Source organism: Nerophis ophidion, linkage group LG08 (genome assembly GCF_033978795.1).
Source record: "Nerophis ophidion isolate RoL-2023_Sa linkage group LG08, RoL_Noph_v1.0, whole genome shotgun sequence".
Taxonomy (NCBI): domain Eukaryota; kingdom Metazoa; phylum Chordata; class Actinopteri; order Syngnathiformes; family Syngnathidae; genus Nerophis; species Nerophis ophidion.
In genome coordinates this window covers 20,331,357-20,349,243 of record NC_084618.1, presented here as the reverse complement: position 1 = coordinate 20,349,243, position 17,887 = coordinate 20,331,357, and the positions used below count along the sequence as shown (strand labels likewise).

Genomic DNA, 17,887 nt, shown 5'->3' with positions numbered 1-17,887 from the left:
CTATTCGGACCGAGAAAACGACAATTTCCCCATTAATTTGAGCGAGAATGAAGGATTCGTGGATGAGGAAAGTGAGAGTGAAGGACTAGAAAAAGAAAAAAAAAGACTATATAGCGGGAGCAATTCAGATGTTATTAGACAAATTTACTCGGATAATTCTGGAAAATCCCTTATCTGCTTATTGTGTTACTAGTGTTTTAGTGAGATTATATGGTCGTACCTGTACAACCTGCAGGTCCGCCCCGCACCTTTCTTCAGCACCAGTCGACGGTTGGTGGTGATGCCCATCTCTGCCCTTCGCAAACACAATCTTTCGAAATGATCGCACTGCCTCTACCGGAAGTCGCAGACGATGACGTCACGTGTTGATGGCTCCTCACATATTCACATTGATTTTAATGGGAGCCTCCAACAAAACGTGCTATTCGGACCGAGAAAACGACAATTTCCCCATTAATTTGAGCGAGAATGAAAGATTCGTGGATGAGGAAAGTGAGAGTGAAGGACTAGAAAAAGAAAAAAAAAGACTATATAGCGGGAGCGATTCAGATGTTATTAGACAAATTTACTCGGATAATTCTGGAAAATCCCTTATCTGCTTATTGTGTTACTAGTGTTTTAGTGAGATTATATGGTCGTACCTGTACAACCTGCAGGTCCGCCCCGCACCTTTCTTCAGCGCCAGTCGACGGTTGGTGGCGATGCCCATCTCTGCCCTTCGCAAACACGATCTTTCGAAATGATCGCCCTGCCTCTACCGGAAGTCGCAGACGATGACGTCACGTGTTGATGGCTCCTCACATATTCTCATTGATTTTAATGGGAGCCTCCAACAAAACGTGCTATTCGGACCGAGAAAACGACAATTTCCCCATTAATTTGAGCGAGAATGAAGGATTCGTGGATGAGGAAAGTGAGAGTGAAGGACTAGAAAAAGAAAAAAAAAGACTATATAGCGGGAGCAATTCAGATGTTATTAGACAAATTTACTCGGATAATTCTGGAAAATCCCTTATCTGCTTATTGTGTTACTAGTGTTTTAGTGAGATTATATGGTCGTACCTGTACAACCTGCAGGTCCGCCCCGCACCTTTCTTCAGCACCAGTCGACGGTTGGTGGTGATGCCCATCTCTGCCCTTCGCAAACACAATCTTTCGAAATGATCGCACTGCCTCTACCGGAAGTCGCAGACGATGACGTCACGTGTTGATGGCTCCTCACATATTCACATTGATTTTAATGGGAGCCTCCAACAAAACGTGCTATTCGGACCGAGAAAACGACAATTTCCCCATTAATTTGAGCGAGAATGAAAGATTCGTGGATGAGGAAAGTGAGAGTGAAGGACTAGAAAAAGAAAAAAAAAGACTATATAGCGGGAGCGATTCAGATGTTATTAGACAAATTTACTCGGATAATTCTGGAAAATCCCTTATCTGCTTATTGTGTTACTAGTGTTTTAGTGAGATTATATGGTCGTACCTGTACAACCTGCAGGTCCGCCCCGCACCTTTCTTCAGCGCCAGTCGACGGTTGGTGGCGATGCCCATCTCTGCCCTTCGCAAACACGATCTTTCGAAATGATCGCCCTGCCTCTACCGGAAGTCGCAGACGATGACGTCACGTGTTGATGGCTCCTCACATATTCTCATTGATTTTAATGGGAGCCTCCAACAAAACGTGCTATTCGGACCGAGAAAACGACAATTTCCCCATTGATTTGAGCGAGAATGAAAGATTCGTGGATGAGGAAAGTGAAGGACTAGAAAAAGAAAAAAAAAGACTATATAGCGGGAGCGATTCAGATGTTATTAGACAAATTTACTCGGATAATTTTGGAAAATCCCTTATCTGCTTATTGTGTTACTAGTGTTTTAGTGAGATTCTATGGTCGTACCTGTACAACCTGCAGGTCCGCCCCGCACCTTTCTTCAGCACCAGTCGACGGTTGGTGGCGATGCCCATCTCTGCCCTTCGCAAACACGATCTTTCGAAATGATCGCTGCATAATACACTGTACTTCGTGTGTGTGGTCCAATCCAACCGTGTTCGCTTGACATCTCTGTTCCATAGTAAAGCTTGACTGTCATCTTTCGGGAATGTAAACAATGAAACACCGGCTGTGTTTTGTGTTGCTAAAGACGGCCGCAATACACCGATTCCCACCTACAGCTTTCTTCTTTGACGTCTCCATTATTCATTGAACAAATTGCAAAAGATTCAGCAACACAGATGTCCATACTACTGTGGAATTATGCGATGAAAACAGGCGACTTATAGCTGGGAATAGTGCTGGAACAAATAACCTCTACAATGCGTAACGTCACGCGCACGCGTCATCATACCAAAATGTTTTAGCATGATACTTCCGCGCAAAATTTAAAACTGCAATTTAGTAAACTAAACCGGCCGTATTTGCATGTGTTGCAATGTTAATATTTCAATATTGATATATAAACTATCAGACTACGTGGTCGGTAGTAGTGGCTTTCAGTAGGCCTTTAAGCAGTGGCGCACACGTCCATGTCATTTCCAAAACAGAAATTGCAAGATTGTCAGAGACATTTTAAAACAATCCAATTGTGCACTTTTGTGCAAGATGACCTATCAAAACAACACTAAATTATAGTGCACTTTTTGTACAAAACGCCACTACAATAAATAAAAACTAATAAAGTGCACTTTTGTTTATGATGTCACACACGTCCATGTCATTTCCAAAACAGAAAGTGCAAGATTTTTAGACATTTTAAAGCAATCTATTTGTGCACTTTTGTGCAAGATGACATATCAAAACAACACTAAATTATAGTGCACTTTTTGTACAGAACGCCAGTACAATAGTTAAAAACTAATAAAGTGCACTTTTGTGCATGATGTCACACACGCCCATGTCATTTCCAAAACAGAAAGTGCAAGATTGTTAGAGACATTTTAAAGCAATCTATTTGTGCACTTTTGTGCAAGATGACATATCAAAACAACACTAAATTATCGTGCACTTTTTGTACAGAACGCCACTACAATAGTTAAAAACAAATAAAGTGCACTTTTGTGCATGATGTCACACACGTCCATGTCATTTCCAAAACAGAAAGTGCAAGATTGTCAGAGACATTTTAAAATAATCTAATTGTGCACTTTTGTGCAAGATGACCTATCAAAACAACACTAAATTATAGTGCACTTTTTGTACAGAACGCCAGTACAATAGTTAAAAACTAATGAAGTGCACTTTTGTGCATGATGTCACACACGTCCATGTCATTTCCAAAACAGAAAGTGCAAGATTGTTAGAGACATTTTAAAGCAATCTATTTGTGCACTTTTGTGCAAGATGACATATCAAAACAACACTAAATTATAGTGCACTTTTTGTACAGAACGCCACTACAATAGTTAAAAACAAATAAAGTGCCCTTTTGTGCATGATGTCACACAAGATATTTCAATAAGTGTCACATGAAAATGAGCTGCATATCGAAAAGTATATGTCGATATGTGCACTCATGTTTTCTAATGACCCTAAGTCTTCAACTACAGTATACAAATTATTTCAATGGTTGGAATCTGTGCTTGCGCATGATATACTAGTTACTATGGCGATCTAATTAGTTACTATGGTAATCTAATGAGTTAGTATGGTGATCTAATTAGTTAGTATGGTAATCTATGTCACTGTAGGGATTTTTTTTCGGCAAGGCAACTTTATTTGTACAACACTTTTCATACACAAGGCAGACTCAAAGTGCTTCACAGACAACAAAGTGAAATGAATGAAAATAAAAGCAAAATTAAAATGCAGACAATAGATCATGGGTGTCAAACTCTGGCCCACGGGCCAAATTTAATTTAACACCGCATTCACCGCTAATACTCATACTTGCCAACCCTCCTAATTTTCCCGGTAGACTCCCGAAGTTCAGCGCTCCTCCCGAAAATCTCCCGGGGCAACCATTCTCCCGAATTTTTACCGATTTCCACCTGGAGAACTATATTGGGGGCGTGCATTTAAGGCACTGCCTTTATCGTCCGCTTTTCCTCCATACTAACAGCGTGTCACATAGTATTTGTGGCTTTTACACACACACACACGCACAAATGAATGCAAGGCATACTTGGTCAACAGCGATACAGGTCACACTGAGGGTGGCTGTATAAACAACTTTAGCACTGTTACAAATATGCGCCACACTCTGAACCCACACCAAATAAGAATAACAAACACATTTCGGGTGAACATCCGCACCGTAACACAACAGAACAAATACCCAGAACCCCTTGCAGCACTAACTATTCTGGGAAACTTCCAGCAAACTGACCAATAATTAACGTTTATTCATGCATTTTCTCTTGCTACTTCAAGACTTGAATGTTTGGTTCATTCATTATTGTTATTTTATTTTCAAATGTATTATTAGCCTGTGGAAAAAATTCTATATTTACCTCAGAAGATTGCAAATAGAAAAAAAGGCATGACATTTTTATTTAAATTTTATTTGATATGCCATTGATATTTTTTTAATTATTATTATTATTATTATTTGAAACTGGATTTTGCATGTCACTAAAGTTATATAAGCCTTGCTTGTTCAATATTTAATGCAAAACTTGTTTGGGTCCCTATTAAAAGGTTAATTTGTTCAACCTAGGCCCGCGGCTTTGTTCCGTTTGAAATTTTGGCCCACTCTGTATTTGAGTTTGACACCCCTGCAATAGATCGTCGGATAGCCAGATAGTCGAACCTCGGATCCAGGAGGAACAGTGTGGTTTTTGTCCTGGTCGTGGAACTGTGGACCAGCTCTATACTCTCGGCAGGGTTCTTGAGGGTCAATGAGAGTTTGCCCAACCAGTCTACATGTGCTTTGTAGACTTGGAGAAGGCATTGGACCGTGTCCCTCGGGAAGTCCTGTGGGGAGTGATCAGAGAGTATGGCTATCGGACTCTTTTATTGTGGCAGTCCGCTCCCTGTACGATCAGTATCAGAGCTTGGTCCGCATTGCCGGCAGTAAGTCTGACACGTTTCCAGTGAGGGTTGGACTCCGCCAAGGCTGCCCTTTGTCACGGATTCTGTTCATAACTTTTATGGACAGAATGTCAAGGCGTTGAGGGGTTCTGGTTTGGTGGCCGCGGGATAAGGTTTCTGCTTTTTGCGGATGATGTGGTCCTGATGGCTTCATCTGGCCGGGATCTTCAGCTCTCATTGGATCGGTTCGCAGCCGAGTGTGAAGCGGCCGGAATGAGAATCAGCACCTCCAAATCCGATTCCATGGTTCTCTCCCGGAAAAGGGTGGAGTGCCATCTCCGGGTTGGGGAGGAGACCCTGCCCCAAGTGGATGAGTTCAAGTACCTAGGAATCTTGTTCACGAGTGGGAGAAGAGTGGATCGTGAGATTGACAGGCGGATCGGTGCGGCGTCTTCAGTAATGCGGACGTTGTACCGATCCGTTGTGGTGAAGAAGGAGCTGAGCCGGAAGGCAAAGCTCTCAATTTACCGGTCGATCTACGTTCCCATCCTCACCTATGGTCATGAGCTTTGGGTCATGACGGAAAGGATAAGATCACGGGTACAAGCGGCCGAAATGAGTTTCCTCCGCCGTGTGGCGGGGCTCTCCCTTAGAGATAGGGTGAGAAGCTCTGCCATCCGGGAGGAACTCAAAGTAAAGCCGCTGCTCCTCCACACCGAGAGGAGCCAGATGAGGTGGTTCAGGCATCTGGTCAGGATGCCACCTGAACGCCTCCCGAGGGAGGTGTTTAGGGCACGCCCAACAGGTAGGAGGCCACGTGGAAGACCCAGGACACGTTGGGAAGACTATGTCTCCCGGCTGGCCTGGGAACGCCTCGGGATCCCCCGGGAAGAGCTAGACCAGGGGTAGGGAACCTGTGGCTCTTTTGATGACTGCACCTGGCTCTCAAATAAATCTTAGCTGACATTCCTTAATAAGGTAAGTAATTCCGCTGGTAATCACAGTGTCAAAAATAACGTTCAAAATATAAAACATTCTCATGCATTTTAATCCATCCATCTGGTTTCTACCACACCTTTTCAAGAAGTCACATTAATGGTAAGAAGTATTTTATTTATTGTTGGTTAGCTTCAGAATAACAATGTTATTAAAAAGAATAATAAACTTATTGTACTCTAAAAATGTTGATCTTACCTAAAATGCACACATTTAGTTGTATTCAGTCTTAAAAAAATTGTTATATGGCTCTCACGGAAATACTTTTTAAAAAATTTGCCTTGTATGGCTCTCTCAGCCAAAAAGGTTCCCGACCCCTGAGCTAGACGAAGTGGCTGGGGAGAGGGAAGTCTGGGCTTCCCTGCTTAGGCTGCTACCCCCGCGACCCGACCTCGGATAAGCGGAAGAAGATGGATGGATGGATGGATGGATGGATGGACAATAGAAATAAAAACAGTGCGGACATTAAAAGTTAAAAAAATAAAAGATTTAGCTGAAAGCTAAGGTGGACATCAAAGTTTTAAGTCTAGTTTTAAAAGTAGTCAGAGTTGGGGAAAGTCTGACATCTTCAGGAAGTTTATTCCAGCTATTGTGGCGTAGTGACTGAATGATGCTCTCCTTTGGGAACCGCTAACAGATTGGTCTCAGAAGGTCTTGGTGACCTAGAGGGCTTATATAGTGGGAGCGTATCAGGGATATACTTTGGCCCTAGACCATGTAGTGATTTATATGTGAGCAGGAGGATTTTGAAATCAATTCTCTGGTGTACAGGGAGCCAATGTAAGGATTTAAGAATTGGGGTAATGTGTTCACAGTTTTTGGTCTTTGTTAGAACTCTAGCAGCAACGTTCTGAACAAGCTGGGAAAACCTGCAAGGAGACCATTACAATAGTCTAGCCTACCGGTAATAAAGGCATGTACAAGTTTTTCGAAGTCTTGAGCTGACATGAGCCCTCTTGTTACATTTTTGAGGTGATAGTAGGCCGATTTTGTTACTGATTTGATGTGACTGTCAGAATCTATGGATAACGGAGACGTATATAATAGTCTACTTCTTGTCTCAGTTGCGCACTGAGCTCCAAAACCCGTAGATGTTATAAAGTGACTGGGCCGGCACGCTGTTTATAAGGAGGAAAAGCGGACATGACGACAGGCTGTCCTCACTCAGGTCCGGCTGGAGATCAGGAGAAATTCGGGAGAATGGTTGTCCTGGGAGATTTTCGGGAGAGGCACTGAAATCCGGGAGGGTTGGAAAGTATGCCTTTGGCTCCAAGTTAGGATATAACCTTATTTCCCAGCAATTTGTAAGGCATCAATTAAACTTTAATTGTTTTCATAATCATGAAAACAAACTAAATGTATCCAAGAGGAGACTGAACAGGTGGAACAGGGGTTAGTGCACGTGCCTCACAATACGAAGGTCCTTAGTAGTCCTGAGTTCAATCCTGGGTTTGGGATCATTCTGTGTGGAGTTTGCATGTTCTGTTGCATTTACTGTCTTCTTTTTGTGACGCAATTGAAGAATATCTTCTTTTCAATAAGGTTGGAAGTGTTTCTCATAATAGGCACCATGGTGGAACAGGGGGTTAGTGCATGTGCCTCACAATATGAAGGTCCCGAGCTCAATCCCGGGCTCCCCCGCAATTGCGTGGGTTCCCTCCGGGTGCTCCAGCTTCCTCCCACCTCCAAAAAAAAAAAATGCTAAATGATCCCTAGTGTGTGAATGTTGTCTATCTGTGTTGGCCCCGCTATGAGGTGGCGACTTATCCAGTGTGTACCCCGCCTTCCGCTCGAACGCAGCTGAGATAGGCTTCGGCACCCCCCGCGACCCTAAAAGGGACAAGCGGTAGAAAATGGATGGATGGATAGAATATAAAACATGTTTTCGGTTATTTCACCTTTTTTTGTTAAGTACATAACTCCACGTGTGTTCATTTGTAGTTTTGAGGCCTTCAGTGACAATCGACAATGTAAACAGTCATAAAAATAAAGAAAACGCATTAAATTAGGTGTTTCCAAAGTTTTGGCCTGTACTGAATATGCATGCTTCGGAAGAAAATAATGTTTGCCTTGGTGCCCTAAAATATGAGCTGTCCTTTAAGGCAACACTTTCCTTGACTTTAAAAAAGTTACAATTATTTTGACACGAGGTGCAACATTTAGACAAAAAAAAAAGTGTCTGGAGGCTTGTATATCTGTTTTTAGGAACGCTAATACAAAACCTCACAATAATGTCTGATTGAATGCTAAAAACGTTATGACAAACCGCCTTCAAAAACGTAATGGAATTTTACATTTTTCTATGATGGATAAAACACTAAATATTTAAATATGAACCTCACACCCCCTTTCGATCGACATATTTTACAATCAAGTGAAACGCGACAAAAATGCAACAAAAATCGAAATATGAATGCGAAGGATACAAAATAAATCCACCTACAATCTGATATATCACTAAGTTTTAGAACTTTGTTGTGAAAATCTCCTTCCGCGTCGGTGGAAACGCTTCCCAGCCACACTGCTTGGTGGCTCGTCTGTGCTGCTGTGACGTAGATTACCATAGTAACTATTTAGATGACCATAGTTACTAATTAGATTACCATAGTAACTATTTAGATGACCATAGTTACTAATTAGATTACCATAGTAACTATTTAGATGACCATAGTTACTAATTAGATTACCATAGTAACTATTTAGATGACCATAGTTACTAATTAGATTACCATAGTAACTATTTAGATGACCATAGTTACTAATTAGATTACCATAGTAACTGGTATATCATCCAAAAGCGCAGGTTCCAACCATTGAAATACGGTGTATAGTTGAAGACTTACGGTCATTAGAAAACATGGCAGCTACACTTTCCATTTTAAAGATCTAAAAAATAATATTTGGGAATGTCCGGCGGGCCAGATTGAAAATCTTAACGGGCCGCATGGAGTCTTAACGGGCCTTAATTTGCCCAGGTCTGAGTTAAACGATACCAGAGTGATTCGATTGATTTTTTTGTTGTTGTTCTTTTTATTACAAAATACCTTCTGGTCGGTTTTGATATTTATAGTCAGAGAGTTAAATCTCTTGATGCAGGAAGGTTTTGAGAAAGATGAAATGAAGGCTTGTGTCCTTTTTTTGTCTCGCAGTGGGCCAGCACGAGCTGACCAAGCACCGAGTCGCTGTGAAGATCCTGAATCGGCAGAAGATCCGCACCTTGGACGTGGTGGGGAAGATCCGCCGGGAGATCCAGAACCTCAAGCTTTTCAGGCACCCTCACATAATTAAACTGTAAGTCCTTGATTTGCATGCCGCATGCCGCACCGTAATCCCCGGGCCGCCACATTGTTACTGAGCTATTTCCGGGCTTTTAGTACCATCACTGTCTGAACCGGGACCCTCTCCAGGCTCATCCCCTCACTATTGGATAGAAGTGAAGTGAAGTGAATTATATTTATGTAGCGCTTTTCTCTAGTGACTCAAAGCGCTTTACATAGTGAAACCCAATATCTAAGTTACATTTAAACCAGTGTGGGTGGCACCGGGAGCAGGTGGGTAAAGTGTCTTGCCCAAGGACACATTGGCAGTGACTAGGATGGCGGAAGCGGGAATCGAACCTGCAACCCTCAAGTTGCTGGCACGGCCGCTCTACCAACCGAGCTATATAGAATGTTACTACAGTAGATGATTATAATTTGACCACCTGATAGTGCTTGATCTTGCCCTGACCTGCGATGAAGGCACAAAATGAATCATAGCAAATCAAAAAACGCTGATCTTCCTGGCCTGCAAATCAGAATTTTGTGTCCCTTCATGTTTATGTTGTCACTCATCTTTAGCAAGCATTTTATTCTATCTTGTAGGGGTGTAACGGTAGACAAAAATTTTGGTTAGGTGTGTACCTCGGTTTGGAGGTCACGGTTCGGTTCATTTTCAGTACAGTAAGAAAACAACAAAATATACATTTTTTGTTTTTTTATTTACCAAATTTGTAAACATACATATACACACAGGGTCCATTGCCGGGGTTAATGTGGTCAACATATATAAAATAAAAACTAAATGAGATAAGGCTCAGAATGGTTAATTAACAAACCCCTTTTACATAGAAAGTGATTTTTTTGATTGATTGATTTATTGATTGATTGAGACTTTCATTAGTAGATTGCACAGTACAGTACATATTCCGTACAATTGACCACTAAATGGTAACACCCCAATAAGTTTTTCAACTTGTTTAAGTCGGGGTCCACATTAATCAACATTTAACTGCCTCCAGTTGTTGCTCGGATGAAATAAAATGACAAAACTTTTCTTCTACAAATAAAAAGTGCAACATTAAACAGCTTCAAGTCAACTCAGCCTCAGATTAACTTGGTAGTAAGAGTATATTGGGACGGCGTGGCGCAGTGGGAGAGTGGCCGTGCGCAACCCGAGGGTCCCTGGTTCAATCCCCACCGAGTACCAACCTCGTCACGACCGTTGTGTCCTGAGCAAGACACTTCACCCTTGCTCCTGATGGGTGCTGGTTAGCGCCTTGCATGGCAGCTCCCTCCATCAGTGTGTGAATGTGTGTGTGAATGGGTAAATGTGGAAGTAGTGTCAAAGCGCTTTCAGTACCTTGAAGTTAGAAAAGCGCTATACAAGTACAACCCATTTATTTATCATTTATATATGGGCTCATTGTTCTTCCACCATAGAAGTGGGTCAAAATCTAGTTTTGAATGACCCATTTTATTAGCTACGGCAGTAGCATATAGCATTTAGCATTCCATGACCCACAATGCACTACTCCCCCGCCGAATTCTTATTGGCCGACGTGTAAGTGACAATTGCTGACGTGTGTGTGACGATTGCTGACATTTTCTTCGTCTCGTCCGCGAATGAGATAAATAATATTATTTGATATTTTACGGTAATGTGTTAATAATTTTACACATAAGTCGCTCCGGAGTATATTTCGCACCCCCGGCCAAACTATGAAAATAACTGCTATTTATAGTCCGAAAAATACGGTAGTTAATGTTGTAAATCCTACATTTTTTTTATTTTCACGTCCAGTCAGTAAAAAAAAAAAAGAAAATTCTATTCCGTTTTTTAAAGTGGTCCGTCATTAATTTTAGCATTCAATCAGACATTATTGTGAGGTTTTGTATTAGTGTTCCTAAAAATAGATATACCCCAGACACATTTTTTTCTCTCCAAATTTGGCCCCAGAGTCAAAATAATTAACTAGGCCTGGTTTAAAGCCACAGTGGATGACGCCCAGCAAGCACCCAGACAGATTGCTGAAATACCAGCTACGTGCCGTCATTCCTGCACAAGAATGTAAACTCCTTTTGTGTGCGGGAGATCCCATCTTTGGCCGGGCGCATTAAACTCTGGGCCAGAGTGCAGAGTGTCTCCAGCCAGCATAAACAAAGCGAACCCTGCTGCACTTTAACAAGTTTTTTCTGCAGCGTGACATCATCCAATGAGACCCTTGGGGTGCTGAGGTGTACCTAATGTCGACGTTCTAATCCGCAAATCATTGATGGTCCACAGGTATCAGGTTATCAGCACCCCTACAGACATCTTCATGGTGATGGAGTACGTCTCGGGGGGAGAGCTCTTTGACTACATCTGCAAGAACGGAAAGGTGATATGAGGCTTTTAATCAATGGCACTTTTGATCACATCGACTGTCAGAGACGTTAACGCTTTGTGCGCCGACGTAGAGTCACGCGGAAAGAAGCTTCCCGCCTCACATTTCCTTTCTTTTTGAACAGTTGGACGAGAAGGAGAGCCGTCGGCTCTTCCAGCAGATTATTTCGGCGGTGGATTACTGTCACAGGCACATGGTGGTGCATCGAGACCTCAAGCCCGAAAATGTCCTGCTCGACGCGCACATGAATGCAAAGATCGCCGACTTTGGTGAGTGGGGCTGTTTTGCTCACAAAACCACCACAGCGGTCTCTGTAGAAACACAGAAAACCTGATGACATTGTACAAAATGTCATGTGCGTGTAGAAAGAAGCTCCCTCCTGGCTTGCACTGCTGATGAATGGTCTATTTTCCATCTTTTTGTCATATAAAAGGTGCACCAGATTATAGGGCGCATTAAAGAATAGAATAGAATAGAGTTTTATTGTCATTATTGCATTGAACAGGTTCAAAGAACAACAAAATTGGAGCAGATCCTCCTAAGGTGCATATACAATATGGTAATATAAATAGTAAAATAAAGATGAGAGATGTATCTATGTATATGTATATATATATCAATCAATGTTTACTTATATAGCCCTAAATCACTAGTGTCTCAAAGGGCTGCACAAACCACTACGACATCCTCGGTAGGCCCACATAAGGGCAAGGAAAAATTCACACCCAGTGGGACGTCGGTGACAATGATGACTATGAGAACCTTGGAGAGGAGGAAAGCAATGGATGTCGAGCGGGTCTAACATGATACTGTGAAAGTTCAATCCATAATGGATCCAACACAGTCGCGAGAGTCCAGTCCAAAGCGGATCCAACACAGCAGCGAGAGTCCCGTTCACAGCGGAGCCAGCAGGAAAACATCCCAAGCGGAGGCGGATCAGCAGCGCAGAGATGTCCCCAGCCGATACACAGGCGAGCAGTACATGGCCACCGGATCGGACCGGACCCCCTCCACAAGGGAGAGTGGGACATAGGAGAAAAAGAAAAGAAACGGCAGATCAACTGGTCTAAAAAGGGAGTCTATTTAAAGGCTAGAGTATACAAATGAGTTTTAAGGTGAGACTTAAATGTTTCTACTGAGGTGGCATCTCGAACTGTTACCGGGAGGGCATTCCAGAGTACTGGCGCCCGAAATGAAAAAGCTCTATAGCCCGCAGACTTTTTTTGGGCTTTGGGAATCACTAATAAGCCGGAGTCCTTTGAACGCAGATTTCTTGCTGGGACATACTGTACAATACAATCGGCAAGATAGGATGGAGCTAGACTGTGTAGTATTTTATACGTAAGTAGTAAAACCTTAAAGTCACATCTTAAGTGCACAGGAAGCCAGTGCAGGTGAGCCAGTACAGGCGTAATGTGATCAAACTTTCTTGTTCTTGTCCACATAGATGCATATATGCATGCATATGAATATATATACACACATACATATAACATTATTGCACATTGTAGTGCGAAAAAATAGAAAAAAAAATTAAACATTACACATGATGGACATATTGTGCTTACTCAGTGCCTGTTTAATGCTACTATGGCTCTTGGTTAAAAGCTGTTTCTTAGTCTATTGGTGCTCGCTTTTAGCACCCTATAGCGTCTGCCTGAGGGTCTTCCAGGTGGCTGTTTCCGGGGTGGAATGGGTCTTTCAGGATGCTCTGTGCTTTCCTGAGACAGCGGGAGCTGTACAGGTCAGCCAGGGGGGGAAGGGGGCATCCGATGATTTTCTGGGCGGTCTTTATGACTCTCTGGAGCGCCGTTCTCTCTGCGGCCGTGCAGCTGCTGAACCACACGCAGATGCAGTAGGTCAGGATGCTCTCAATGGAGCACCGGTAGAAGGACACCAGCAGTTCCTGTGAGAGGTGGTTGTTCCTGAGTATTCTCAGGAAGTGCAGTCTCTGGTGTGCCTTCTTGATGGTAGCCGTGGTGTTGGTGCTCCAGGATAGGTCGTCGGCCAGGTGGACTCCCAGGAAGCGGAAGTCGGAGACCCTCTTCCTGGAGTCGTATTATTATTTTTTTCTAAATGTAAAACACTTCCTTGTGGTCTACATAACATGTAATGGTTGTTCTTTGCTGAAAATGTTGCATACTGTATTTTTCGGATTACAAATCACTCCACAGTAGGGTTGGGCGATATTGCCTTTTTTAATACAGTGGGGCAAAAAAGTATTTAGTCAGCCACCGATTGTGCAAGTTCTCCCACTTAAAATGATGACAGAGGTCTTTAATTTTCATCATAGGTACACTTCAACTGTGAGAGACAGAATCCAGAAATTCGCATTGTAGGAATTTTAAATAATTTATTTGTAAATTATGGTGAAAAATAAGTATTTGGTCAACCATTCAAAGTTCTCACTGATGGAAGGATGTTTTGGCTCAAAATCACACGATACATGGCCCCATTCATTCTTTCCTTAACACGGATCAATCGCCCTGTCCCCTTAGCAGAAAAACAGCCCCAAAGCATGATGTTTCCACCCCCATGCTTCACAGTAGGTATGGTGTTCTTGGGATGCAACTCAGTATTCTTCTTCCTCCAAACACGACGAGTTGAGTTTGTACCAAAAAGTTCTATTTCGGTTTCATCTGACCACATGACATTCTCCCAATCCTCTGCTGTATCATCCATGTGCTCTCTGGCAAACTTCAGACGGGCCTGGACATGCACTGGCTTAAGCAGGGGGACACGTCTGGCACTGCAGGATTTGATTCCCTGTCGGCGTAGTGTGTTACTGATGGTAACCTTTGTTACTTTGGTCCCAGCTCTTTGCAGGTCATTCACCAGGTCCCCCCATTTGGTTCTGGGATTTTTGCTCACCGTTCTTATGATCATTTTGACCCCACGGGATGAGATCTTGCGTGGAGCCCCAGATCGAGGGAGATTATCACTGGTCTTGTATGTCTTCCATTTTCTGATAATTGCTCCCACAGTTGATTTTTTCACACCAAACTGCTTGCCTATTGTAGATTCACTCTTCCTGGTCTGGTGCAGGTCTACAATTATTTTCCTGGTGTCCTTCAACAGCTCTTTGGTCTTGGCCATAGTGGAGTTTGGAGTCTGACTGTTTGAGGCTGTGGACAGGTGTCTTTTATACAGATAACAAGTTCAAACAAGTGCCATTAATACGGATAACGAGTGGAGGACAGAAGAGCTTCTTAAAGAAGACGTTACAGGTCTGTGAGAGCCAGAGATCTTCCTTGTTTGAAGAGACCAAATACTTTATTTTCCACCATAATTTACAAATAAATTCTTTAAAATTCCTACAATGTGAATTTCTGGATTTTTTTTTCACATTCTGTCTCTCACAGTTGAAGTGTACCTATGATGAAAATTACAGACCTCTGTCATCATTTTAGGTGGGAATCGGTGGCTGAATAAATATTTTTTTACCCCACTGTATCTTGATATTTTTAGGCCAATTTATGCAGATCCCAAATACAGATCAGCAATTACCAGAAGGTAAGAAAAGTAGCTTTTGCATAATGTTGCGTAACGAATGTCTTACCTTATACACACAACATAATACTCCTATGTTGAAGCACTTCAAACGGTGCTGCCTACACTTACCGGTATCTCTTATGTTTGACTGCCATCTACTGGTTACACTTATCATTACACAATGCACCAAATAAAATTGCTTCGAGGTGGGTAAGCTCAACCAAACTTATTCCTTACATTAGGCGCACCAGGGTATAAGGCGCACTGTCGCACAAGTTTTGAGTAAAAAATTATATTAAGGGTACGGTACTTTTTAACCCGTTATCGCAGTAAAATGATTGCGCTATCTGCTGTTTGCAACAAGATAATGCAGCTTTCTTAATTATTTTTGTGACTGCAGGATGATTTCATTTAGGCTTTTTACCTATAAATAAGTACCCTGAATTAATTAACGTGGACCCCAACTTAAACAAGTTGAAAAACTTATTCGGGTGTTACCATTTAGTGGTCAATTGTACTGAACTGTGCAATCTACTAATAAAAGTAATCAATCAATCAAATCTTTTAAATCCCTGATGTTTCTGCAGGTTTATCAAACATGATGTCCGATGGTGAGTTTCTACGGACAAGCTGTGGTTCTCCAAACTACGCGGCCCCTGAGGTCATCTCCGGACGGTAAAGTTTCTCCATCCTAAGAAGAAATCAAAACTTACTTGGATGTATCCATGGTTGCCAATCAAATTAAACACAAGGACTTTACAAACTCGCAAGAACATCCCCCATAATTAGATGTTTTTCTCCATCTTGTGGTCAGGTTATACGCCGGCCCAGAGGTGGACATATGGAGCAGCGGGGTCATCCTCTATGCCTTGTTGTGCGGGACCCTTCCCTTCGACGACGACCACGTGCCAACGCTCTTCAAGAAGATCTGCGACGGCATCTTCTTCACTCCGCAGTATTTAAACCCCACCGTCATCAGCCTCTTGAAGCACATGCTCCAGGTGGACCCCATGAAAAGAGCCACCATCAAGGAGATCAGGTGAGGGATGTAGCGATAAATGGTAATAATGATAACCGCGGTAGAACTCCTGGTGGTTTTATATTAAGATTATCAAAAAAAACAAATTCTAAACTCACGGACTGACCGGAGCCAAGTCGCTAGCTTGAATGCCAACATGAAAACAAGAGACATTAACATCTTTCCCCATTAACAAATAACATTATACGAAATAAACGGATCGGACAATATGGATTTTTCCGGACTGTTGCTGATATCAATCAATAATAGTCAATGAGACTAATAACTCATATTTGGAGCCAATGTTAATTTGCAATAAAAGTTAGCTGAACATGAATAGTATGCCAGGGGTCGGCATGCAGCTCTTTAGCGCCGTCCAAGTGGCTCTCTGGAGCTTTTTCAAAAATATATAAAAAATGTAAATGATGAGGGGAAAAAAAACATATATTTTGTTTTAATATAGTTTCTGTATGAGGACAAACATGACACAAACCTCCCTAATTGCTATAAAGCACATTGTTTATATTAAACATGTTTCACTGATTCGAGTATTTGGCCAGCGCCGTTTTGTCCTACTAATTTTGGCGGTCCTTGAACTCACCGTAGTTTGTTTACATGTATAACTTTTTCCGACTTTCTAAGACGTGTTTTATGCCACTTCTTTTTCTGTCTCATTTTGTCCACCCAACTTAGAATGTTGTGCATGAATAAACAAAGGTGAGTTTTGTTGATGTTATTGACTTGCGTGGAGTGTTAATCAGACATATTTGGTCACTGCATGACTGCAAGCTAATCGATGCTAACATGCTATTTAGGCTAGCTATATGTACATATTGCATCATTATGCCTCATTTGTAGCTATATTTGAGCTCATTTGGTTTCCTTTAAAGGGGAACATCATCACCAAACCTATGCAAGCGTCAATATATACCTTGATGTTGCGGAAAAAAGACCATGTATTTTTTTAACCGATTTCCGAACTCTAAATGGGTGAATTTTGGCAAATTAAACACCTTTCTGTTCATCGGTCTTTTAGCGATGATGTCAGAACGTGACGTCACAGAGGTAACACAGCCGCCATTTTCATTTTCACATTACAAACACCGTGTCTCAGCTCTGTTATTTTCCGTTTTTCGACAATTTTTTGGAACCTTGGAGACATCATGCCTCGTCGGTGTGTTGTCGGAGAGTGTAACAACACTAACAGGGAGGGATTCAAGTTGCACCACTGGCAAGAAATCTGCCGCCAGACCCCCATTGAATTTGCCAGAGTGTCTCCACATTTGACCGGCGATGCTAAGACAGACATGGCACAGAGATGTATGGATAACCTGCAGATGCATTTGCAGCGATTAAGTCAACGAAATCACAAAGGTGAGTTTTGTTGTTGACTTATGTGCTAATCAGGTCACGGCATGACTGCCAGCTAATCGATGCTAACATGCTATTTACGCTAGCTGTATGTACATTTGATACTAGATACCCACATTTAATGCGAAACAAACACTTACCAATCGACGGATTTAAGTTGCTCCAGTGTCACAAGATGCGAAAGTCCCGATCGTTTGGTCTGCACATTTTACCGGCGATGCTAATAAGGCAGCCATGCTATGGCCGAATAGTGTCAATAGCTATTCGCTCAATAGCTTCAATTTCTTCTTCAATTTCGTTTTCACTATCTGCCTCCATACGCCGACTATCTGTTTCAATACATGCGTAATCTGTTGAATCGCTTAAACCGCTGAAATCCGAGTCTGAATCCGAGCTAAT

The 17,887-nt window shown here is 42.2% G+C and overlaps 1 protein-coding gene across 1 annotated transcript in view; it reads left to right on the top strand.

Moving 5' to 3' along the window:
• Positions 1–17,887, top strand: part of LOC133557501 (5'-AMP-activated protein kinase catalytic subunit alpha-1-like) — a 40,834-nt gene that overhangs the window by 1,661 nt on the left and 21,286 nt on the right. The window contains exons 2-6 of the mRNA XM_061907979.1: positions 9,113–9,254; positions 11,508–11,601; positions 11,732–11,876; positions 15,687–15,774; positions 15,914–16,138. Coding sequence (XP_061763963.1) covers positions 9,113–9,254; positions 11,508–11,601; positions 11,732–11,876; positions 15,687–15,774; positions 15,914–16,138 — 694 coding nt within the window. The remainder of the gene's footprint in view (positions 1–9,112; positions 9,255–11,507; positions 11,602–11,731; positions 11,877–15,686; positions 15,775–15,913; positions 16,139–17,887) is intronic.